This window comes from Phyllostomus discolor, chromosome 13, assembly GCF_004126475.2.
Source record: "Phyllostomus discolor isolate MPI-MPIP mPhyDis1 chromosome 13, mPhyDis1.pri.v3, whole genome shotgun sequence".
Lineage (NCBI taxonomy): Eukaryota > Metazoa > Chordata > Mammalia > Chiroptera > Phyllostomidae > Phyllostomus > Phyllostomus discolor.
The window spans coordinates 6,421,371-6,446,076 of NC_040915.2; the positions used below are offsets into that span (position 1 = coordinate 6,421,371).

The 24,706-nt window shown below is 53.5% G+C and overlaps 1 protein-coding gene across 4 annotated transcripts in view; it reads right to left on the reverse strand.

Annotated features, from left to right (window-relative positions):
* Positions 1-1,102: 1,102 nt before the first annotated feature.
* The window catches only part of P4HA2 (prolyl 4-hydroxylase subunit alpha 2), a 31,523-nt gene continuing 7,919 nt past the window's right edge, over positions 1,103-24,706 (reverse strand). For 2 of the 4 annotated variants that reach the window (XM_036014849.1, XM_036014850.1), the window contains exons 3-16: positions 24,000-24,099; positions 23,400-23,496; positions 22,866-23,017; positions 20,198-20,335; positions 16,111-16,350; positions 14,774-14,967; positions 13,843-14,019; positions 10,664-10,734; positions 10,324-10,423; positions 6,423-6,476; positions 5,780-5,845; positions 3,796-3,864; positions 3,323-3,419; positions 1,103-1,545 (exon numbers count right to left, since the gene is read on the reverse strand). In XM_036014849.1, the coding sequence (XP_035870742.1) occupies positions 1,475-1,545; positions 3,323-3,419; positions 3,796-3,864; positions 5,780-5,845; positions 6,423-6,476; positions 10,324-10,423; positions 10,664-10,734; positions 13,843-14,019; positions 14,774-14,967; positions 16,111-16,350; positions 20,198-20,335; positions 22,866-23,017; positions 23,400-23,496; positions 24,000-24,081 (1,608 nt within the window). In that variant the 5' untranslated portion in view covers positions 24,082-24,099 and the 3' untranslated portion in view covers positions 1,103-1,474. Of the gene's footprint in view, positions 1,546-3,322; positions 3,420-3,795; positions 3,865-5,779; positions 5,846-5,894; positions 5,955-6,422; positions 6,477-10,323; positions 10,424-10,663; positions 10,735-13,842; positions 14,020-14,773; positions 14,968-16,110; positions 16,351-20,197; positions 20,336-22,865; positions 23,018-23,399; positions 23,497-23,999; positions 24,100-24,706 lie in introns of all 4 variants that reach the window. The other 2 variants (XM_036014851.1, XM_028528609.2) reach the window with 2 other exon arrangements.

Below are 24,706 nucleotides of genomic sequence, written 5' to 3' on the forward strand. Positions count from 1 at the left end.
AAGTGTTCAATGTCATTAACAATCATGTTAAAATTAATACTAGACATGTAACAAGCTAGTTAAAATTCAAAAGTATGACAATACCAGGTACTGGAGAAGGTCGGGATAACAAGAACTCTCATTTACTCCTGGTATGAATGTGCACAGCCACCTGGAATACATTATATGGTAACGTTGAAGACTCGCCTGTAAGACAGCATTTCCACTTCCAGATATACATATACTACAGAAATGTGTGTTTATGTACCCCAGGAATCATGCGTAAAACTGCAAAAATGGCAGCATTATACATAATGTACAAGGACTGAAACCAACTCAATGTCCATGAACATATGTTGGCAATATTATGGTACTGTCCTTGAATAAACATGAACAAAGCTGAATGAGCCATACAAATTCAAACAAATTACAGCTACAGAGCAACATAGATGAATCTTAAAATCAGCTATTGAATAAAGGAAGCCAAACACCAAATACACACACACACACACACACTCTCTCTCTCTCTCTCTCTCTCTGATTTCATTTACAAAAAGTTCAAAACCTGGGAAAACAGAATGACCACTTATTTAGGGATGCAGACACAAACAGTAAAACTACAAAGAAAAGCAAACTACCACAAACCATTAGACAATGGTTACCACCAAGGTACCGGGCAGGGGAAAAATGAGGCATGGTCCAGATGATCCAGGAGCAGCTCGCAGGGGCTCCCAAGGTGTGGATTTGAAAATCATCTGGGTTGTGATGATGTGGGTGCTCATGCTTACCTTCGTATTCTTTAAACTGCACATCTGTGTATCACAAGCAATTCTGTGTATCTCAAAATTTTAAAAAAAGTTTCAATTTGTAACGGCATCACAGTTGTGAGCATAAATGATCTCTATGTTCTCTGGGAGACAAGGAGAGACGACCTGCCTCACTTTCCAGAACGGACACTGAAGCTTGGAGGAGATGTAGGTGCTAAAACTGGATCTAGTACCTAAGGTCAGGGTCTTGTCCCTGAAGTACTCATTACCCAGATTCTGCCTCCTCAGAGGAGATGCATAGGAAATGGTATAGTTGGTAAAAGTTCCCGTCTTAAAAAATACTCCAAAGAAGGCTCTTTAAGGCTTCTGGCAAGGACATTTTATTTTTTGGTTAAAGCCACATTAACAGAAACACCATAAAAACAAACATGTAAACAAGGTATCAGAACTCTGGTTCACTGAGACACCTCACACCCAGAGCATCTGAGGTACAAAGGCACCTGGCCAGGTGCTGGACAACCTGACTCTGCAGCAGCCGCTGTGACCCAGGATGGCACAGGCTGATGGAGGCCACCCAGGACCCTCCCCTGTCCGCGTGGTCCGCTCCAGACAAACCCTCACTATTCTGAAGACCCGCCTGACAAGGGCTGGGATACAAAGGTGTTTGCCACGTTGAACTTGCAGACAAAGGGCTGTAGGGCCAGGAAGAGGAAGGGCAAAAAAGGATGTCAGTCAACTTCTGTTGATCCACACGGCCTCAAGAATTCCTGTCCTCGTTCGTGGAACCACTTATTGGAGACTGTGAACAGACAAAAGGTATGTTACCATCCTGCTGGCTAGGCCAGCCCCCCAAATTAATGACTCCTTCAGGAGGAATCCTGCACTGGGCCCTCAGATTCAGATAAGAGTATGAAATAGTCTCAGGTCTCGAGCTCAGGAGGAAGCTTAGTGAGGAAGACACATGTATAAACAGTATGTATAAAGAGATGTGTGTAAGGTTGCCATAGAAACAGAGCCAACAGGCATCTAACCATGTGGAGGAAGAGGAGACCCCAGGCTGGACACGAAGTTGGAATGGGACTTGTCCAGGGGAAAAGATGGACAGACCATCATGGTTTCTGTACCAAGGGGGTCCAGGAAGTGGGAACAGGATGAGAACAACATCCAGGTGTGAACTCCCCGGTGTGTGCTGAGAACCCTGGCCAAGTTGCTATTATTACTGACAAGTGGCAGGTGGAAGTGAGAGGCAGGAGACGAGAATGAGGAGACCTGTCAAGACAGGGGAGGGCCTGGATGTTGCCTCAGGAGCTGCGGGCCAGCAGATCCGATCTCTGTGCCATGGGTGGCCAAGTGGTCACCTAAAACTGTGCTTCAAACCCCCATGAACCACATTTCATTCCTCAACACAGACTCTTCCACAATGAATAAAACAAATTTATTCCAATGTACTACAGAAGGCACAGATCTTTTTAAATATAAGTCAACTTGTAGTAATACAAGTATTTAGTCGAAAAAATCAAAATGTCTACAAGGCTTATAGGAAAACCAGCCATCTCCCACCTTCCCCTTCCCATTACCAATCCCTGCTTTCAGAGGACATTCTACTTCTTTAGCTGGCTTTTCTGATGATCTGCATTTTTCTAAATAAACTGCTTACAGGGCTATTTCTTAACTTTCAATTTTGGAATTCTTTTATACTACCCCTAAAATATACCTATTACCTCCTATCTTCCTAATACAGTTAAATCACAGGTTTTAGCTATATTAATATTTAGTGTTTACATATTTACATATTAAATACTTACATGTAAATATTGCTTACACATGAGCTACCTAACATTTCCTTTTTTGTACAACTTTTTCTTTTCCCCGCTCAGCAACTGCCTCATTTTCTTTCTCATTTCTTCAATTTTCTGTGAACCTATCACTATTTATCCCCAGAACTCCATAGGAGGCCATAAACTCATCTCTCTGTAATCACTTCCTGTCACATGCTGGTTCAAGCCTCTCCCCGGTGCACCCCAGCTGCCTCCAGACAGAGCTCAAGCTTCAGCCTCTGTGGTTTGGACCCAGCCTCATCCCTTGGCCCACAGGCCTCCCCTTAGCCAAGTGACAAAGGCAGCCAGTCCCCACAGCTGTGGGGCTGGTTTCAGCCTGTGTGCGCCTTGTTCCACGTGGGCCTTGCTGGCCTGGGGCACCCCTGCCCCTCTCTGACTCCCGTCCTCCCCCAAGGGCTCCCTCAGAACCCTTGCCAGAGTCCACTGCTCTGGAGAGCCATCCTGGACCTCTGATGCGTGTCCAGCTATTCTTTCTCAGCTCTCGTGGCATCTCTGAGAGTGACCTCAAGTGATTGTCCTGACATATACCCAGCTCAGTGGACTGCTGCATGGTCGGATGGGATTACCAGTTAGCAGGAATAAAATTTTAAAAAATAAAAAAGGAAACCCAAACACTTCAACAAGAGAGATAGTCTTGGCTCTGTGAAAATCTGGAAGCAGTTGTCTGTAGCTCGGGGTCTCAGAACGAGCACAAACACTGAAGCCCCAAGGCCCAACGCCACTCCTTCAGCCACTCACCCCACTTGCAGCCCACAAGCACGGGGCAGGCAGCATGCCTCGTTCGGTAGTCGCCTTCCCCACTCCGCAAGAGGTTGTACCAGAAAACTGCCGTGCCCTGAGGAAAGGAGACAGCCCAGCAGACCACACTGTCAGAGGCTGGCTCGGGACCTGACCCGGGGCACCAGAGCCCCAGCCTGAGCCGAAACGCCCCCACTGTCCCAGACACGGGGGACAGCGCCCTGGGACTCCAGCCACAGACAAGTTCCCCAGAAAGCACCTGCCCCCTCCCAGGCGAGTGGGTATCTGAAAACCCACCTGCCCCTCAGGGGCCTCCCACCCCACCCCTTCTCCCCTCAGATGAAAGCTGAGGCCACAGGGTCAGAGGTTAGACAAGAAGGGGCTAAAGCCCCTCCCAGTGAGAGTCAAGTAGGCCATCGAATGGGACTGGGGGACATAACACCCTTGTCTGAACCATACAAACCAGAACTTACCTTCTTGGGCCAAATTGCGGCCCCCAGATCAGGAAAGACAGTGGCACCCCCAGCTTCTACGTCGCTCATCTGGGAATACAAGGCACAGAACTTGGACTTTACCCGAGATGTTCAGAACAACAGCCACAGAGGACAGGACAAAGTAAGCAGATGAGCCTCCTCTGAGCTCGAGCAGCAGGGCTGGAGGTGCTCTGCTCCTCGGCCAGCCTTTCAGGGAAGAAAGGCTCTTCCCACGCCCTGCCCCTCCCTCAACCCTGATGAATCTGTGTGGTTCATCAGGACAGTGTCCACGCCACGGGTGCTCGAGACCTGCAGGCCTGCAGGAGGCCCACACCCCGGCAGTCCTCAGATGGGAACAATCCAAGTCTGTACTCAGAAAATGCCTGCCAGGCCTCCACCCCTTGTCCCCATTCCGCCTGGGCCTTGCCTAAGCTGAGACACCCCGGGAGCTGCCCTCATGCTGCCAACACCGCCTGTGGCCCCACTGTGGGCTCTGTTTCTCTGGCTCTAAAAACTTGTTGCTTTAGTTAGTTCCTCACCTCCCCAGAACAGCACCTTGGCCAGGCCTGTCTGGGTGGACAGGCAGGGCACCGTCTCTGCGGAGGCCCCGCTTCCTGCCATGGTGAGGCCACAAACTAAACAGAACACAGGCTCCCTAGCAGGGAGGCGGCACTCAAGCCCAGAGTGCACCTCGACCCATGCCCACGGCACCACTGCTCCCTCGTTTGGCTCTCCGCTTTTTCCTATCATGCAGGAACATTTGCAGCTAATAAATATTTCCACAGGACACATACCAGACAGACTGACAGGTCCTTGACAGGCATGGAGAATGAGTAAGATGAAAACCCCTGATGGCCACAGCCCTGGGGGTCAAACCCAGACTCTTTTCCAGGATCTGAAGGCCCCGTCAGGCCACCAGCCTCTCCCTCCAGCCACTCTCTGAGCCACCAGCCTTCTGCTACTTTTCCAACATCCCACACTCTTTCCCTCTTCCAAGTCTCCACACACTCTCCTCTGCCAGAAACCAAGTTCCACCAACTAATTTCCACTCCACCTTCAAGTCTTGACATTGACATGTTCTTCCCAAGCAAGGCCTTCTCTGAAAGCCAACCCTGAGCTACTGGCTTCAAAGCACTTGTCACCATGGTAACGAAACAATTACCTCTCCTATGTTTAATGTGGGCCTCTCATCTTAGACCATCCGCCTCAGAAGACAAACCACACATGTCCTGCTCACCAGCGTGTTCATGGCAGTCCCCAGCACATAAAAGCCATGTAATAAAAAGTTTAAATGAGCCCTGGCTGGGTTGCTCTGTGGGTTGGAGCATCGTCCCATACACCAAAGGGTTGTGGGTTCAATCCCCAGTCAGAGTGTGTACGGGAGACAACAGATGGATGTTTCTCTCTCCCTCCCTTCCTCTCCCTTTCTCTCTCTCTCTCCCCCCCCCACCCCAAAGCATTAAACATATCCTCAGGTAAGGATTAAAAGAAACTAGAGGAAAAAATGGACATAGGCATCTGTCTCTAAATTTCCTGACAGCTTCTCAGTCTCCCTCGGGCTGGCTCCCTCAGCAGAGGGGAGAGAAAACTGTTGCTCACATGTTCAGAAAAACCCAACAGCCTATGGCTGGGGTTCACGTAGCCGGTGGGAGGCAGGGCACCAAGTCTGGGAGACAAGGCAGCTTCCATCTGACAGCACCTCGTGGCTACTTCCTCTCTCTGCTGCCAAGGACAGACCCTTCCAGGGCACCACCTAAAATTTCTAGACCAGCACCAGGCCCATCAATAAGGAAGATGTGTAGGTCCTGAGGGCCCGGTGGGGGATGGAGCCCACAGACGGGAGAACAGGCCAAGAAGCGTGCTGGGGGCCAGAAGGGCCCAGCCTTTGAGCACCGCTGCTGGTATCAGCCTGGACAGGAGGGGGAGAGAGCTTGCTGGACCCAGGCTCCCCTTAAGGCCCACACATCTCACACATTATACTCACGTAGTTTAAGAATGTGGCCACACGGTTCCCCGTCCCTAAATGCTTGAAAACATCTTGCTCATGGTTCTATAAAATCAAGTGAGAGTGAACAGGGGGGCCTGGACCCGATACTTACATAGTTAAGAAACGTCGCTAACCTATTCCCCTCTGTTTTGAGGCCGCTGTCAAAAGGTCGCTGCAATAAACAACAACTTTCACCCAAGTTTGCAACTGACTTCACCCACCATCCCCCACCCCCACCCCCCATCCCCCACAGGGGCAAAAAGGGTCGGGGATTGTAATAAGGGTGCGTTCCATCCATCAGCCTGGACCACGGACCAAGTGAACCCAGGCAGGACATGGGGAGAGGGTGGGAATGGCTCTTGCAGAGACCCAGTGGGTCCTCTGCTGTAGAGTTGAAGGAAAGGACAACAGGGTGGGTGGAAGGAACACTCCCCACATCGCAGGAGAGACAGCCAGGCACCCTGGGCTCGCAGGCCCTGGGTTCCAGACTGAGGCTTCTCCCAATAACAAAGAGTGGCCCTGCTGAGGTGAAGGGAGCCTGCTGTGGAGGCTAAAGTGCTTCTAGGAACTCCAGCCTTCTCAAACCAGCTGAAACAGGGCCCTTTGCAAGCACCAGTGATTTGGGTGATTTGGGCCTTACCCGGGAGAAGTCAAAATGTGGCTCATACTGTCCTCCCATTCCGTAATTAGCAACCTGGTGGGACACAACAGCATTGACCTTGTTAGCAGCATGAACAGCCCTGAAGCAGCCCCTCTCCCAGGGATACTGTCTTCCCAGGTAACCACTAGAACACCTGAACCCCCAAACGACCAGAAGCCCCAAGACAAGATCAGCCTCTCTAAGGTGGAAGGTAACTGCCCAGCCAGCACTGGCAGAGCAAACGCTGCTGACATGTCTACAGCACAAATGTGGTTTCCCAGAACAAGATGGGCCACCTGCATGTGGCCACTGCAGAGAAGCTCCAGCCCTTCAGGGACACTCAGATGGCAGCAGAGGGAGCCCTTGAGACAGGCCGTGGCCTGAGTCCTGTTTGGGAGATAATGAGAAGGTAATCCAGAGGAAAGCCAACAACAAACTCATGATTGGGTTTTTTTTTTTAAATGCTAGTTTGGGAGCTTCTCAGCGCCTGGCACTGCCCCTGCCACATCTGCCAGTGTGCCACAGGAGCTGCTCCGGTCGCGCTGGGCAGGCTGACAGAGCCTGCACCCCACAGTGGCCCCCTGCAGGACTTCTGTTTCCGAGTGAAGCAGCAGGACCTGGGTGGCAGCTGCATGGTGGCCAGAGCTGCCGCCCTACCTTGGCGCCTCCAGCAGAAGCCTGGCCCTGAACAGGACCTGGGCCGCCTGAGCTGCAGCAACTACCCAGTGTCAATAATTGGATTAGAAATCGTAAGTGCCTTTGTGAACAGTTTATCAGCACAAGGTAAGTCCCAAATCACAATGGTTATTTTAGCTTCAGTAGACAGAGAGATGAAGTTCAAGATGAAGTTCAGAATCTAATATGAAAACTGGCTGATCAAGTGGCACCACTGAAGTCCACCTAGGAACACGTCCTGAAACCCTAAAAATTTGCGGCACTCAGCTATTAGTCCTCAGAAAATGGGTACTTTTAGTGGATCCTTCTGAGCAATTCCAACCGTCCGATAAGAAATGCTGCAAAATTGGCAACAAGGGAGGCCATGAGGGAAGAAGGCAAGGGGGGCGGACTTCACAGAGAGAACTCTCCTGTGGGGGTCCGAACAGAATTTGTCCCATGCGATAGTTCTGTAGTTCCAAGTGCGGAAACCAGGCAGCATGGCTTTTAGTCTTCCCCAAATAAAAATCTTGACGTAGAGAATCAGGGGATGGAAAAAGGCAGTCACCCACGGCTTCAGCCTTCAAGGTGCCCACACCAAAGCCCCAGGGCACCCTGTCAACGGAGCAGGGGCCCCGCTCGGCGGCTGACCTGCAGGTCAGAGGTGCCTCTGTGGAGAGAAGTGCTGGAGCGGATGATGACACAACTGCACCAAGGCTGTTTCTGTGGCTCCGCTCAGGTCAAGAACTGAAAGCAACTTCAAACATGACCTTGCTTGCTGCGCCGGGGAGGGCGCCAGCGCTGCATGCTGCTCTGCTTGCTGCTGGGGCTGCGGGGTACACCTGTACCCCCAACACTCCCATGTGTTGGGGGGAGTGCTTACATATTCAAATCCCAGGTAGTGAAAGAAGCTGCACTGCTCCAGCTGGTCTGTCTTTTCAGCTGGAGAACCACATGCGGTCGTGGAGCCGAAGCCCTTGGACCCACACTAACACCATCTCCAAACAGGCCAGTGCCATGGAAACTGCCGGATCTGCAGCCATCTGACTCACCATCTGGGTGAGCTCCAGTCCCCAGGCTCACACCTTTAATCACAAGCAACTGCACATCCAAACCAATTCCCGGGAGGAGGCATTCACTTGAACCTTTGGATTTGTTGTTGCAAAAGTAGAAGAGTAGTCACTGGAGAGAGCAGGGTTTTTATGATGCTGAGATATGAGTGAAGGCCAAAAATAGTTAGAAATCACTTTTTTGGTGAGACTAAGGCACCGAGTCAGAAATGTCTTCCATCTTAGAGGATTCTAGCAGTGTAGCCTCTATCTGGCCCTTACCCAAATCACAAGAAAACCTCAACTGCCCCCTTTTCTTCTAAATGACCTAGAGCAAACCAGTCAACTACAGCTGAAGGAGCGTGAACTGGCGGCAGAAGAACCAGGTCCCGCCCAGAAGCCTGCAGCGCCCCTACAGGCCCCAGGCGTGCGTTCATCATGCTGCAAGCCCCCATGTGGAATGGGCACTTAGAGGCGGGTGCCAAAGCCCACGTCCCTGTCCCCCAGAAAACATGGGACCAAAGCCTCAACACTGCTGGCCAGCAGTGGAAATGCCGAGACAGCACATGGAGGTAAAGCAAACAAACCGGTGTCTTGGCCCCTCCCGGCAGTCTGCACTGTCTGGAAGAACCTTGACCACAGATGGCACCCGGCCCCATCGTCCGCTGAGCAACAACATGATGAGAGGCTAGGCCAGGCGAAGCCAGTCCAGGCGCAAAGATGCAGCCTTCTGGGGTTGTGTGTGAGACAGAGCACAGAAGGTACAGCTGGGAGGCCAGCCAGGAGGGCAACAGGGGCACGGGTGCTGTCCCCTCTTCTCAGCAACCTCAGTCCCGGGGATGGGATCAGCCTGTCCAGCAAAAGAGTACAGCTACTTGGTGAGGACCACCAGAGTCCTAACACCAACTCTGATGCGCAAGAAGCAGTGGCGGGTACCTTAACAGCCACAAAAACTCTGCTCTGGGTGATGGGGATCACAACAAAGATGACCGGGATGCGCCTCGCTCATCGAGAACCCTTATTTCTCTTGAAAGGGTGGTGTTTTCACACATAAGAAGGAAGTGGGAAATGTGGCGAATTCCTCTATCTATGAGCCTGTCTGCAGAACTTAAAAATCAGTTGAGAACTAAGTTGAACTGCACTGAGAAGATTACAGAAAGTTTTCACAAGACTGTTTGTAAGGTAATCAGCATGTTTTTTAAAACCTGTGGTTGACTTCGCACAAATCCATAAAGATGACCTTCAAATTTGGTTTTCTGATTGCTGACACAGCTATAGACTAAAGTGGGGGAGAGGGAGTGGGGAGGGGGAACAGAAAGCGAGAGAGAGAGAGAGAGAGAGCGAGTGCAAGCATGCCAATTTGCTTGGGTGTGTCCAGGCACAAGTTCAGAAACTCTTTCCCAAGTGGCCTTCAGTGCAATGTTCTAATGAGAGCTGCGGTTAATCAGATCCAAAGGCCAAGACTCAAGGTGAAGGGTGAGATCCTCAAACATGTAGAAACCCTAGCCGGACAGATCCAGGAGACTCTACAAAAACACCAGGGAAGCTTCTCCAACAGTGTCTCAGGCCATCGCTTTACAACAGAACCAGAGGCTCCAATGTTCAGCAGGAGGCCAGTGCTGACTTGAACTCAACAGGCTGAGGATCATCATCAGGAGCTTCACCCCAAACCTGTCAGCAGTGCGGCCACATGTCTTCATAATCACCTTTGAAACACATGAAGCCAAGGGCCCACACGGACGCTCTGGGAGGAGCACTCTGCCTTTACCAGCCAATCGGCCCAGGCTCTCACTTCTAACAACACACCCCTGGAACACTGTCCCCCCATGAACACTTTACAGGACTCAGCACCTGCCCTCTGAAGATGTTTACAGCTCTCACAGACGTGTCCCCGGAACAGCTCAGGATTTCTGCGTGTTAGGTTTGTAGAAGAAGATACCAATGGGCCTGCCATGCCCGGCTCCCAGTATAATACTTGGCACACAGAAGGTAATCGATAGTTGCTCACTGTTAACTGTTGAGTGCCAGCGGGTATGCTTAATTCTGGATTCCCAAAGTGAGGTCACTTCATAGTCACAGCATTATACAGTCATTTCGTTCATTGGACAAGCCTCCCTAAGCCTGTCCCTGGGCACCATGGGGGACCTTCTAGACAGAAACACCTGCTCCTAACCCAGGGTCCCAGGGACCAGCCATACCTGCAGCAATTCTGCGGTCTTGACTGTTAGCCCTGTGATGTGCTGCATCCGGCGGTTCACTCGCGCCACCACAGGATCATCGCCCTCCTCCAGCCAGGAGCTAAGCAAAAGGAAGAGGGAGAGAAAGAGAGGGAGGAAAGATAGGCTGAGGTGAGGTCCTGCACCCTCTCCCCAGAGTCAGGGCTGGCATTAACAGGCAGCATGGGGACTGCTGTAAGCGGGGGAGGTGCCAGCGGGTAAGACAGGCCAAGCCGCCCTCCCCTGGGACTCCCTGGGTGGGGACTCGGAGGCCTTGGAGCTGGGCTTGAGCAGTTGCCCCGCCACTGTCGCCTTTGCTGACCTTTTGGAAACCCTGTAGCTGGCCACAGTGAGGACGCCTGTCTTGGGATCACGAACAGTGGCTCGTGCGAGCTGGAAGGCAGAAAGAGAGGGCAGACTTATCTTCCTTTGCTTTGAGTGTCTTCCTGGAGAGACTGGAACCAGATTTGCCAGTCAGGCCAGCGCAGGAAGAAGCTTTGCAGGCAGTGGCTCCAGCCACGACCCTGTGATCCGGAAGCCAGGCCAGCGCAGTCGTCTGAGGCTTCCCCATTCCCGCTCCACGGTCAGGCCCTGGCCACTGACCTGCTCAATCTCTGCATGCCCCTGCATTCACCCAGGTCCATGCCATCTGCAGGATTGTGCCTACGGAGTCTGCTTGTCCATCCACCCATCTGCCCAAACAGCTGCCTTCCTCACCAGGCCCACGCACCACCACCCTCTCCGCCAGCACAGCCTACGCTTGGCTGCCCCCCACTTTGGACAGTGCCCCCATCCCCGAGTCTCAGCTGTGCACGTTCCTTTCAACCTGGTCAAGTCCACAGCCCTTCCCAGCCTCAGGGGCCCCCTCTGCCAAGACACATGTCCAAAGGCTCCCCTGCCGCCCCAGCTGGCACTGGGCTCCCGCTGCATAGGAGCAAAGACAGGGGGTGCAGCATCCTCGTCCCTAGGCAAAGTCTCCAAGGTCAGACAACAGAGTCAGGAAAGGAAGTTCTACAAGTGGAACCAAATGAACTGCTGCCAGGAAGCCAGCCACCTCACCCACCTCGTCACACACGCACGCCCCTTGCCCACCTCATCTCCCCCAAGCTTCACGGGCAGGTGCAGTGACGTACTCCTGGGGGGGACCTGCTGCCTGGACCTGCCCTAGTGCTTCAGCTGTGGACCGTCCTAATGAACTCAGATGGCTGGGACCACAGACCAGGACACCCCCTCCTCCACAGCACCTGTCCTGAACTTCAGTGAGCACTTAACAAGTGCCTCCTACATGCCTGTCACTGCGCTGGGTGACCAAGGTGTGACACCTACCCTTGAACAACTCAGTCAAGTGAGGAGGGCCGAGAACCAGCTGGGTGACTGCCGCACAGCATGGATTTGGATGTGAACTTGCAGCCAAGGAAAAAAAGGGAAGGCTATATGCAGGGCAGGGACACTCACAACCTGAAAGTAAGAAGGGTCCTCGTGGAAAGTTGAATAGGGTGGGCCAGAGTGGGAGCAAGGGGCCAATGAGGAGGTCGAGGCAGAAGTCAGCGCAAGGGATGACGGTAGCCCAGGTGGGGCTGGCAGAGGGATGGCGAGGAGAAGGTGGGCCAGAGGCTCGTCAGGAGGTGAGACCAGCTCGGACACCATGCTGCTCTGTCATGTTCTGGTGGGACAGCCAGCGCACTCTGGACAGAGGGCTCCTCCCTGATGGCAGCCATAGCCACCGCGAGACCCCATCAGAGCACCAGGGCCTCTCTGCTGGCCGGACACCCACAGGAGGCTCTGGGCAGCTGTGCTCTGCTCCCGGGGACAGACAGCTATTCTGAAAACAGGCTGGGGACTCAAAGGCAGCTGCCGAGCACTCCCCACAGGCCGAGTTAAGCTTGTCGGCCCCACTTCAAAGTCGGCATAGCATCTGTCCCTCAGAGACTCTGGAAAAGGAGAGGTCAGCATGCTTGGCTCTTCGCATGGCTTCTGTTCAAACACAAGTTTTCCCAGCATCACTCCCACTGCCCATGCCACACACGTACACAAGTGCACCACCCCCACCCCTTCCCAACACACACACGCACACACACAGAGAAATGCCTCACTGCCTGGGTCTAAGGGACTTGTGAGGAATTTCTCAGGAGATTCTGACACATAACGCCTCTCTCACCGGGCAACCAGGAATGTGGTGTTCTTTCCTGGAGGCTGTGGAGCTGATCCAGGGGGTGCAAAGCAGTAGATCCTGGTCCCCATTCTCCACGCACACTAGCTAAACCTTCCCTTGGCCACATCAGTGACACAACTGACTCCGGCACCTCAAACCAAGGTTGTTCCAAGATGAGACCTGGGGGCCAGGGCAGGAACCTAGCTTAGGTCTCTCTGTGAGCACGGGGCCTCCTGGCTGCTACAGTTCTATGAGGGACAGAATCCTCCCTGCCAATCACCAGTGACAGAGAGGGGAGGGGAGATGGCAGCAAGCAGTTCTCTTTGAAAGACATCAACTCTTTTGAATCTTTTATGTACTAGAAGTAGAAGAATAACTTTATAACATGATGACAGATATGCAATAGACCAACAGCCAACTGCATATGCAGCAGTGAAATACCAGAGGAATTTTCAGCTAATTCAGGAACAAGACACGGGTGCCTCTTGTATCAGTGATCCAGAAGTTTGGGGCAGTTCAATAGGACACTAAAAACAAGGGAGCTATAACTATTAAGAAGAAGACAATTTTTTCTTATTTTCAGGTGAAACTACTATCTGAACAACCCAAGAGAATTGGCTAAAATCAAAAGAGGAATAAGTTCAGTGACAAGCCGTGATGGGCACAAGTCTCCGCCCCCTTGTGGGGAGGATGAATGGGACGACACAGCCTGCTTAATGTCATTAATATGTGTTAAGCACTTAGAACAGGGCCTGCTGCACTCAAGAACTCTATGAATATTAGCTTTACTAGGAAACATACTTTTACAATCAACAGTTTAGCATACAGTAACATAACTGGGAAAAGTACAGTGATGGATAAACAAAGTGAAGCTACAGGAACAAAACACCTGCCCAGGAGTAGATGCCACGAGGCATGCGCAGGGCCTCCTGCAGACAATGTTAAGAGATATGAATCCATGATGACGCCCAAGGTGGAGGAGGAGACTCAACGTGGTAAACATGTTCTTTCTCCCCCTTTGCAGGCCCGATCAGGAGCTCCCCAGGACCCAGCCAGGTGGCACCCTACGGCACACCTCCTAAAAACTCGCCCTCACACCCCGGCCCCCACAGGGAGGTGACACGCAGCCCTGTGGGACTGCCCTGGCCCCAGTGTGCCATGGCTGTCCCCATCAGCTCCTCAGATCTCTTCCCCACTGGCCCACAAGGTCAAACTGAGTCTGCAGCTCCTCAGTACCCCACCCCCTAGCGGACTCACACTAGACACCGACCAAGGCCAGCTGGGGAAGGACAAACTGCCCCCCAGTTCCAGGGATGAGTGACCCAAGAGAGACCTGCAGAGACACCTACTTTGGGTTTTGCGAGCTCCTTGATCCTCTGGATCTCCTCGTCAGACATGACGTCATAGTACCTGACGATGTGTGGGCTGTCCCACTCGTCCTCCTCCTTGAAGGGGGCGATGAGCAGCTGGGGTGTCCCGTTGCCGTGGTGATACCTACAGAAAAGCCTCTTCTGCCTCTGGGGTGTCTGCAGAGCACAGAGCAACAGGCCCCGAGCTGAGCGGGCCCCAAACCGCCGCCCCAGGCTGGCTGGCTGCAGATACTGGACTCATACCCTGTACGAGCTGCTCCCCCCGCCCCCGCCCCCAGAAGAAATCAAAAGCCTCTCAGCTTGTCTGGCATAAAATCACACCCCACACATCAGGCAATGTTTCACTTTCCCCAGAGTACCACTGGGTTCTGTGGCAGAGGGTAACCCCTGACCTTTCTCACAGAGATGTGAGTAGGTTTAAAGGGCTGGGTTGAGGGGCGTTCCGGGAGGAGGAGCCAGTGAGAGCCAAGCAGTTGGCCCAGAGGCTGGAGGCAGACTGCCTCACACCTGAGCCTCCTTGTGGGAGCCCTGGGACCCCAGGGCTCTCAAAGGCCAATGATACCTGACACCAGACTGTCCTATAGAACCCACAACCTCCCGTGGGGACTGAGGAATGGCCACACCCAGGGTTTTCTTCCCGAGAGTGACTTGGGCAGAAGCTGGGCGTGCTGGGGTAAGGAGGGGACTCAAGCGTAACTTAGAGAATTGGAAAGCTACCTGAGACATGAGGGGAGAAAGTCTCCTGTCCTATACCTCAAAGAACGCCCACACATCTGCCTGTGCAGACACTACAATGAACTAGAGAAGATGCTGAAAAGTAGCCTACAGTGGAACATCCTCCCCAATCTGCCTGTCCAGAGTCGGAGCACCGGTCCACAGCCTGAGCTCCAGACCCGCCCACGGGTCTCACCAGTTTGACACCCTCCCCACGACAGAGGCTCTCGTAGACGTCCCTCTCGGGCAGGTAGTCCACAGGCCTCTCGTAGACACTGTCCTGGGTCGCCTGCTCGGCTCTGGTCTGGTTTGATAGTATTTTTTCTCTTTCTTCCTCCAACAACTGTTCAAAGTATCGCAGATTCCCTCCCGCTCGTTCATGGCTCGGGTCTAGAAAAAGCAAAGAACAAGGAGGAGGAGGAAACCACAAACATCTGTTAGGTCATTTAGAGAAATTATTCTATAAGCGGTTTTCCCTCCCAGCAATGCACTTGCACGCAGCAGCTGCCTTCCACGGCACCTAAGCAGGTTCAAGAGTCAGAGCGAAAAAGACAACAGACGTTCTCCCATTCTGGTCATCGATGAGAAAAAGGCAATGAAGGCACACAGGGGGCAAGGAAAGCTGGGGAGGGATACTTAGCTGGTCACTGAGGGGGCTGTCCTCTCAGGCTTCCCTGGAGGTCCCAAGAACACAGGTCCAGAGTCCTGCCTCCTGCCCCCCGACGTGGGTGTGTGCCAATTACATTTGTCCCCTAGGGTACACCCATCCCTGGTGACCCCATCACAAGCTGGCCCCAGCTAGAAGGCAGGCTGAAATAGTGACAATGAAGAACAGCAACGTGGCACTGCCCCAGCCCCACCAAGGGGGCTTCACAACACAAAGGGGCCAGAATTACTGTGCCCCTTCCAAAGGTTTCCTGACTCCCTGTCCAAGGTGCTTACTGACATGACGGAATCTATAAATCTCTCTTCCCACATCCGTCTTGCTGGACACACATATACTAGTGGACATCAGACTCATGAAAAGCATTTCCAGACTATGATGTTCCATCTATTATTAAAAGGAGGAACAGATGGTTTTAAAAACACAGTGCTTTTGACCCCATTAGTCTCACAGCATGAAACACATTAACCACCAGAGCCAGGGCAAGCACACCAGGTAGACAGCAGGCCTGTGCCCAAGGGTCCGGTTACTGTCACCGTGGCAACCCTGCCGCACAGCTTGCTCTGAGCTGGCTGCAGGGGAGTCTCTGTCCTGCTGAAGAGCAGGTGTGCTGCAGCACCAACTCCTAGACAACAGCCACAAGGGTCACAGGCCTCAGTGTGCCCATTAGTGACAGGCCAGATCTGAGTTGGTTAAAGAGCTAGCTGGCAGCTGGACTGGGTCTGAAAGCAGTAAGACATTCGTCACTGGCCAGGGGACAGATCAGGCTGGCTCAGTCCCAGGAGAATGGCCAGGTGGTGGCCAGCAGAGTGGCCAGTTCTCCTGCCAGCCGCCGATCCCCATCTGACCTTCCCCTAGAACCTCCTTACCAAGAGACAGCAGGCGGCGGGTGAGCTCCAGGGCGCGGTGCAGGTCGCCCAACTGGAAGACAGCATAGCTCAGGTAGTCCAGCACCTGGGCCTTGGTGCTGACGGCCTCTTCCCCAGCATCGACCTGCTTCAGCACCTGCTCCATCCACAGCACCGTGTGGTAATAGTCCCCATCATTGTAGGCGGAGCGACCCATACCAAAGCAGTCATCTGCACTCATCACTGCCTGGTACTTGGTTCCTGCAGCAGGCAAGGCAAACAGTCAGGCTCCAAGGGACCTCTGCACTGGGGAGAGAGACCCCCATATCAAGGAGGCCTGGGCCACTGGCAGGGGGCATCTTCCCACCAGAGCCTGACCAGGACTTCAGACCACACACCTCAAAGGGCCATCGGTACTGTGAGCACAGCCAGGCTGGCCCTACCGTGGCTGGGGCTCACAGCCGACCTCTGAGCCTCAGATGCCCCTCTCCTGAGTGAGAAGGGGACTTTCATACAGAGCAGCCCAGGAAGCCTACCATATTTCAGGATAATATTAAGGTCCTGTGAGCCATGCAGCAGATGTCTGTGGGCAGCTGGATGTGTGAGGCTGGAGGGTAAAAAAATTAGTTGAATATAAAAAACAGAACTCAGCTGGCATCTAAAGCATGGATGAGGGTAAGTGCTTCCAGGAGAAGTCTGAGGAAAGAGCAGACAAGGTGGCTGAGACCAGAGCCCCAGAGGGCACCTGTATGGAAAGGACAGAGGAAGAATAATAACGATGAGAGGACCTCAGGGGTAAAAGAAACAGGAGGAGCAGGAGCCATGAGACGGACACCAAGGGAGACCAAGAGCCAAGGCTGCAGTGCCGGCTTTGGCCATTAGGTGGCAGGGACCTTGCTGAGCATCATCTGCTGCAGGCTGAGCCCTGGAAAGTGCCCATGAAGAGACCTTCAAGTCAAGAAGATGCAGTGTGTCAGCTATGGGGAGATGCGGGGTTTAAGGTGGTGGCAAAGTGGGAGGGGCTGTGAGTGTGTCCCTCGGAGAACCCTGGAAGCAGGTCCCATGGAGAGCAAGAAGGAGCTGTGACCCCTGTCCTGAAAAACAAGGGCACCTCCCCATGGCCCTGCTGCCAGTAACTTGGCCTGGCTGACATGGAGGAGCTGCCTCTGAGGGGGCTCTTCCTGCCCAATGTCCAAGATGGGGCTCTGCATGGAACAGAACCCTTGCTGCAATGGGCGGGCAGCTTCACAGACTGGAGTCTGCTTGCCCTGGTGGCTCAGGAACAACGTGGAATAGAGAGCTAAGGACAAGAGGAGGTAGCAGGCAGACAGAGATTATGGGGTTCCTTGAGCCCCTGACCACACTTCATGGGCCCCCACAGACCTCCTCTGGCTCTGGGGGCCCAGGAGCCATGCTGCCAGAGGCAGTGTGACACAGTCAAGCAAGCTGGAGCTCTGGATCTGGGTCAGGGCAGTTTGCACTATGGTACCACCAGCAGTGTGACTATGGACAAGTTACTTAGCCTCTGTGAGTCTTAGTCCCCTTATCTCTAAATAGAGATGATACCATCAATTTTGGTGTCTGTCTCATGGCTCCTGCTCCTGTTTCTTTTACCAATGGCAAGAATTCAAGGAGATGATGTACAAAGATATCTCCTATGGTCCCCAGGATGCTAATAATCCATAGCTATTGTCAACATGTCTCAAAGATTCAAGAATGCCAAGAATGGCTCCCAGATACTCAGCATCCTCCCCAGAAGCCAACTCAAATATCTACCCCCTGGAGAGGGCCAGCTGAGCTGGCTGAGGGCTGGGGGGCAATCAGACAGGAGGCCTGCTGGCATGGGTAAGGGAATCCTGCAGAGGGCACAGGGTGAGCAAAGGAGCTGAGTGGTGAGGAAGCCTTATCCAACCAATGGGCAAAGAGGCCAGTGAGATGAGGTCACACAGGACCTCAAAGGCTGCTCGTAAAAGGAGTTTAGGTGAAGCCCTGAAAGTTAAGTGCTGTGATCTGGAACTCACAAAAAGAGATGAGTGCCTCAGACCACATAGCGGGCCCTGCTAGGGTGGCTCAGTAGCGTCATCCTGTATACCAAAAGGTTGTGGGTTCCATTCCGGTCAGGGCACACACAGGAGGCAACCAATCAATGTTTCTTTCTTTCTTTCTTTTTCCTCTCTCTCTTCCTCCCCCTATCCCTCTCCCTCTCTCTCTCAAATCAATAAACATATCCTCAGGTGAGGATTTAAGAAAAGACCACGTGGTACATGATTTTTAGGGCTGAGCTGGAGGTACACAAGTCACAACGGTATTTCAATGACCCCACTGAGAAAGGAGTAATCACGGAGCTGCAGTCAGGGCCTCCTGTGCTCTGAGCTACGCCATCTCAGATCAGGGCCTCCAAGCACAGAAGACATTAGGGAGGTGGAATCTCCAAGCCTTAGGATTCTGGCATAGGCAGCCAATGAATGCAGGTGCTTTTTCCTGAGATAAGGGGTGAAGGACATGGGAAGAGAGCTCAGAAAGGGACAAAGATTTCAGTCTGGGACATGTGAATTCTGAGGACCCCAGTGGAACATCCAAGCAGTGCTGTCCCACGGGTCTTTGTCTGCACTGGCTGGAGGCTCAGGGGACAAGCCTTAACAGGGAACTCAGATCTGATGTCATCCACGTACAGGTGATACCTCGAGTGATGGAAAGGGCTGGGCTCACCTGGGGAAGGTGTGCAGGGAAACCATGAGGTAGGGGTGGAATCCTAGGAAGTAACTCCCTTGTATCTCTGGGTCCTCCAGGACGCACACAGGACTGCTAACTACAGTAAAAGACCAGTGCCTGGGCGTGGCTCCACACTGGTGGCTCTTCTACCAATCACCTCACAGCTATAGGGCAAGCGGATCTTACAGGTGCCCCGGGCCGCCTTCTCCCTCTGGCCTCATGGCCTGGCTGGTCAAAGACCTGACCAAGCCAGGAATAAGGAGAAGTCCACGCCTATGGTGCTGGTTCACAGACTCCTCAGTACCAGGGCTCTAGGCCTAACCGGCCAACGACAGAGAGCCTCCTTCCCCCACACACCATGATTCCTTTGCTTGTACCTCCTCCAGGGTCTCCCTGGGGGAGGGGGTACCCAAGGTTTAACGGGGTCTAACTGAATTCCTGGGTTTTTTAGCCTCTAACAGCCCTCCCCAAGCCCCAGATATCTTCTTACAGACACACTGGAGCAGTCAGTCAGTGGGAAAGGGGCCTGTGGGGGAAAAAAAATGAGAGAGAGAAAGGGAGAGATTTAAATTGAGAGAATATAACCACAGATGCCAAAAAAGAAACAGCCAAGATCAGTGTCCCAGAATTCAAAGGAGGGAGAATAGCAGGAAGAAAGGGGCTATCAGTGTGCCAAACGCTGCAGAAAGTTAAAGAACATTATGTCTGAACCTGCCCTTGGTTTTAGCAGCTGCCTGGCCCCTGGTGACCTTCCGGCGGCAGGCTTGGCGGATGGGAGTCAGTGGGGAGGGGCAGGCTTTGTGCATTTGGGAGGGCCTGGGAATCAAGGAAGTGGAGGAAGACTGTTCGGCAGCCTCACCAGGGGAAGGAAGAGCTCTATGAGCAGCAGACTCTCAAAAGGGCCTTTGACCCTGAGGGCGAGTTTGTAAGATGAGCGAGAACAGAGCCCGCCTATAAGCTCAGGGGTAGAGCTCAGAGAGGTCCTCGCAGAAGGAATGGGGCAGGGACTGCAACTGAGGGCAAAGAGGACACGACTGTGAATCAAGAGATCAGCCCTGGACAGGAAGGAACCAAAGGGGAGGGGAGGGAAGGGGGTCTGAGTGGTGTGCTGGGGGCAAAGCCAAGGGGGTCCTGAGCAGCAGCCTCGGCTTTCCCTGAGACGCAGACTAGAAGAACTTGGCTCATACAGGGAGGGAGGCTGCAGGGACAAGGCTCTGGGGAGATGGCCGTCATGGGAAGGGGGACCGCCACCAATTGGAAACCCCAGAGAGGCTCACTGCCAGAGGTGATGGGGCACCTGGGGGCAGAGACCACGGGTGGGCAGTGGCTCCAGCCCTGCCCAGACCCTGCAGCAGACTCACAGGCTGAACAGGCAAAGACAGGAGTGGTGAGTTACCTGGAAGTTCCCCTTTGGAAATCGTGTCTGAATCCAGCTTGTATGTGTCCTGAAGCCTCATCAGGGCCTTGGCGGCTCCCATTTCGTCCTCGTCAGTAGGGAAGAACTGTCGCTGAACTGAGAGGTTGGCAATAAAACCTTCCAAATGACAGAGTGAGAGCAAGAGGTTACCCTTGACCCAGGGGAGGAATGCCACCTGAGACCAAAGAGGTCCTCACTGTAGGGTCTCCGGCTAGTGCAGGTTCCCTGCCACCAGGAAGCTGTCCCAATGGCTCCTCCATGGAGACCTCTCCCTTCTTACCCCTCAGTGTACCAGCTGCCGGTGCTGCTCACTGGGAACGGGACAGAAATGGCCCCGTGCATTGGTTAGCATGTGGGAGTCTTGGCTCCAAAGCATCAGCTGGACCAGCAGAGATAAAAGGGACAAAGGACACAGAGGGTAATTTTGAGGGGCACAGAGAGGACTTGCTGACCACTCAGTGGAAAATGACTCACATGGAAAACCCTGACCCAGGATCACTGGGTTGACCAGGTAAACACAGACTTCCAGCCCACATCTCAGGCCGAGGAGCCCAAGGGACAGAGGTAGTTAACTCAAGGAGCCCAGCTGGCCACTCACCACTGACCACTGGCCCTTATCATCCAGAACAGTGATGATGACAGTGCTAGAGGCATCTGGCCCTGTCTGCACCCCCTTGATTAGGGGCCAGGACTCCACGTGGCCAGGTGGGGTGGCACTGGCCCAGCACAGTCCCCTGAGAGACCGCACTGGGCCTTGCTCTGCTCTCTAGGTAACCCCCACCACTGAAACCTGCTATGACCTCAGGGTAGGAACTCACCAGCTGTGCTGTTCAAGACCACAGCCTAGAGGGTGGGAGAACCCCTGACCTTAGAGAACCCCAAGAAAGCTGTTCTGGGACTCTAAGCCCTCGCTGTAAAGCAAGATGTGCACCTCTTGCAGTCTCAGGGCCCCAGGAGGGGGCCAGGCCCCCTCCCTGACCCATGCTGATTCAGAGGCTGCAATTCTGCCCATGAGCTGGGATCTGGGATCAGCTCTGGAGCTGTTCCTTCCCAGCCTCCTCCCCAGAGCGGCAGCACCCATAGCACCTACCCTCATGACTCCAGCTCACACACCCACTCTTAGCCACGCCTGGGGACCCGGGGGCCAAGACGCTGCAATGCTGTCTTCCTCCTGACTGTATGACCAGAGACCCTAAAGAGTTTACAATCCAGGAAAAAGAAAACATACCCCAGAAAAAGCCACAGTATCAGCATGTCCCCTCATTTCCGGGTGAGAACTCTGAAAATTAGAGGTGAAAAGAACCTATCGCTCTGTGGGCCTATCCTGTCTCCTCCAGGTAATTTTTTCCCCAAAGAAGAGATGTTGATGGCGGAGAGGGGTGTGGACAACAAGAGTGGAGAGCGGAAGGCCCCCTGAGCGGGCCTGTTCTCCCACAGCACAGGCCAGACGTGCAGTTCTGAGCTGCGGGCCCAGGCTGAGAGGCCGGGGCCTGGGAAAGGCAGCCTCAGCTTCTGCAGGCGGTGAGCTCACTGGGCACAGCTCCAGCTCGGCTGAGCTCAGCAGCCCCTCCCCAGAGGCTACCCTGTCCAAGCCCAGCCCAGTCTGGCCACAAGGGCTGAAATGCCTCGGCCAGAGAAACAGCTAGTCTGAAGTTAAACAGCACTCCCAACTCGGGGACATGAGGCAGGGAGTCCTGGAGGCTGGGCTCAGGGCTCAGAGGCAGGAAGGCCCACCCCACCATCTCCTGCTGAGAGGAAAATGCTAGAGCCTAGAAAGTTCTATCAGAGTGAAAGCGCCAAGCACAGTTAGAGCTTTAAAAAAGTCCCTGCACTGACCTGCAAATACCACTCCTAGGAATGTATCCTAAGGAAATAACCAGAGAAGACGTGTGTGCAAGATTGCTGATGATTTGGAAACAAGGCCACGTCCACTGGCTTGACCAAGTTTACACGACATCTGTATGACAGATGACTGTGCAGTCATTAAAATGGTGTTTGAGAAGAGCACTTAATGGGCGTACAGGGAAGCTGCAAAATGTAGGAAAACAGTATATTCTTATGCCACAAATCTGCCAGTAGATTTATTTTATATCTAAAAGACATGAATGGGAAAAATTAAAAATAAAAAAGACATGAGTGGGAATGAATTCAGATGAGGCCCCTGCGTCGCAGCTCTGTGGGCCCCACCACCAAGCCCCCCCGGTTCACTCGGCCCCTCAGAGCAAGTGGGTCGGCGCCCCTGGTAAATACGTATGGTTCCATTTTTTTAAAATGTATATGTATGTCTAAAAAACCTGGAATTTGAGTAGTACTTATTATCACTAGGTGATTGGATTAAGAACTGTCATTTCCTTATGTGAATGTTTTTGTATTTTCCAACTTTTCTATAAAAATGTATTATTAAAGTATGATTACAAAAATCACTACCAAAAAAGGGAAGTGAAAACACAAGGAAAAGGCAAGAACTGATTGCTCACACGTATTACACCACAAAGCCAGTCACCGGTCAGTCCCCACTGAGAAGGGAGAGGACGAGAGACGAGAGGGTCCCTGCTCACACATGCACGAGCCCTCCTGGACCCAGACCCAGGACAGGCTCAGCCACACGCACCCAGGCTCTCCCAAGCACCTGCTCGCCGTCCCTCACCTGCGGCCGAGTCCTGCAGGACAAGACCCTCCAGCTCAGGCCACTCTGTGTTCAGCCGCTTCACCAGTTTGTAGGCATTCACAGGGTGGGACAGGTAGCCCTCGGGGTCAGCAGCGGATCTGCTGGTCAAAGCTTCCATTTTGTCGGCCCAGCTGTGAAGCCAGAGGAAAAGGGAGACTGAGAAACCCACCCACAAGGCCCTTGACCTGCGGTAACTTCCCTGGTGGGACTTAGGATGCTCTTCACCAAGAGGCAACAAAGAATGAATACACTAAGGCCCCATGAATCCTTACAGCCCCTTAATCTGGACAAGAGCAGGGGAGCCCACCAAATACAAAAAGGCTCTTAAACAGAAAGGAAAAGGCAGTGGGTCATCAGCCCACATGGAGCCACTCTGGGGATGGCCATGGGGTAACTCCTGGCCAGCGGCACAGTGCTCTCTCAATGGCTTCCTCTTATGGGTGCCCTGGATGGGTTCCCGGGGGGCAGAAGGGCTGACTCAGGGTGGGCTTGGGGACTTAGGACACTGGGCACCTCTTAATCTTGGAGAGCTTGGCTTCCTCCACAAGGATGTACTCCTTCAGAGACTGCACCAGGTCCTTCTCTGCATAAATCAGGTCCGTCATGTGCCCTACATGAGACGGGAGAAAAGGCCCAAGAGAAGTGGATGAGAGATGTCCCGCTCCCTTCCTCGGGGCACAGAACACCAGCACAGAGGCCAGTCCCCTGGGCCACAGGCCTGTCGGCGCTCTCAGCACATGGGGACCTGGAGTTAAAGCGGACTAGGTGCTCACACGGTCCCGACCCCCAGCTTCAGGAAGAGAGAAGCAGAATGCTCTCTGCTCAGAACCACTCCCCCGTCTGGGAGAAAGGGAGTCAGGAAGGCCAGGCAGCCCAGCAGCAGCCTGCACTTCCCAGGGACGGGGGCCGGCTGAGACAGCTGGCTCCCGAGACAGCCACATAACCAGGGCCTCGGAGGGGGAAGGGCAACTCTGCAAGTCCCACTCCCCCTAGAACTGGTCAGAACCAGTGGGTGAGGCCACCACTCCCTGAATGAGAACAGGCCTCAGGCAGGGACATCAGGGCACTTGAGCCAAAGACTGCTCTGTAGGGGACAGCCCCGTGGGCACATACCAATAGAGGTGAAGAATTCAGCCTGCACACAGCCCAGGACACCAAACCAGGCCACCAGCAACATGGACACCCGGAGTTTCATGGTCGCAGAAGGCAGCGTCTGCAAGGTATTCAGTGACAGTCACTGGGTGCACAGTGGGGGAGGAGACACACATGCATGTGCACTTGTATACACACACTCAAACACGCCAAAATCCTCACCTAGCAGACAGAGGCTAAGGAGAGTCAGGATCAGCGGGGGGTAAACCAGGGATGTAGGCTCAATTCTGGCCCCAGCTCTAGGAGGCTATGGGCCCCTGGGAGAGACTGCCCTCTTGGCTCCTGGCAGCCACCAGCCACATGGGAAGGCTGGACTGCACAGGGGTCAGTCACCACTGGTTCTAACAGTCTGTGCCCCTGAGACTCTGGCCCACCCCTTCTTGTTTCACAGATCACTTGTCTGTTTCTGCCTTTCCTTCCGCATGTGCCAGGACACAGCCAGGTGCTGGGGACCCAGATGTAACACGCAGTCCTGCCCACAAGGAGACTGACATTGGAGGAGAGACAATGACAGAAAGAGAAACTGACACACGATGTTCCAGGAGACCCACACCCACGACAAAGTGCACAGCAGCTAGTCGGCCAGACGGGGAATAAAAACTGCCCCTGCCAGTCTGCACGGAGCCATAGCAACTGCAGTCTGGGAGCAGGCACGCCCGGCAGACGCC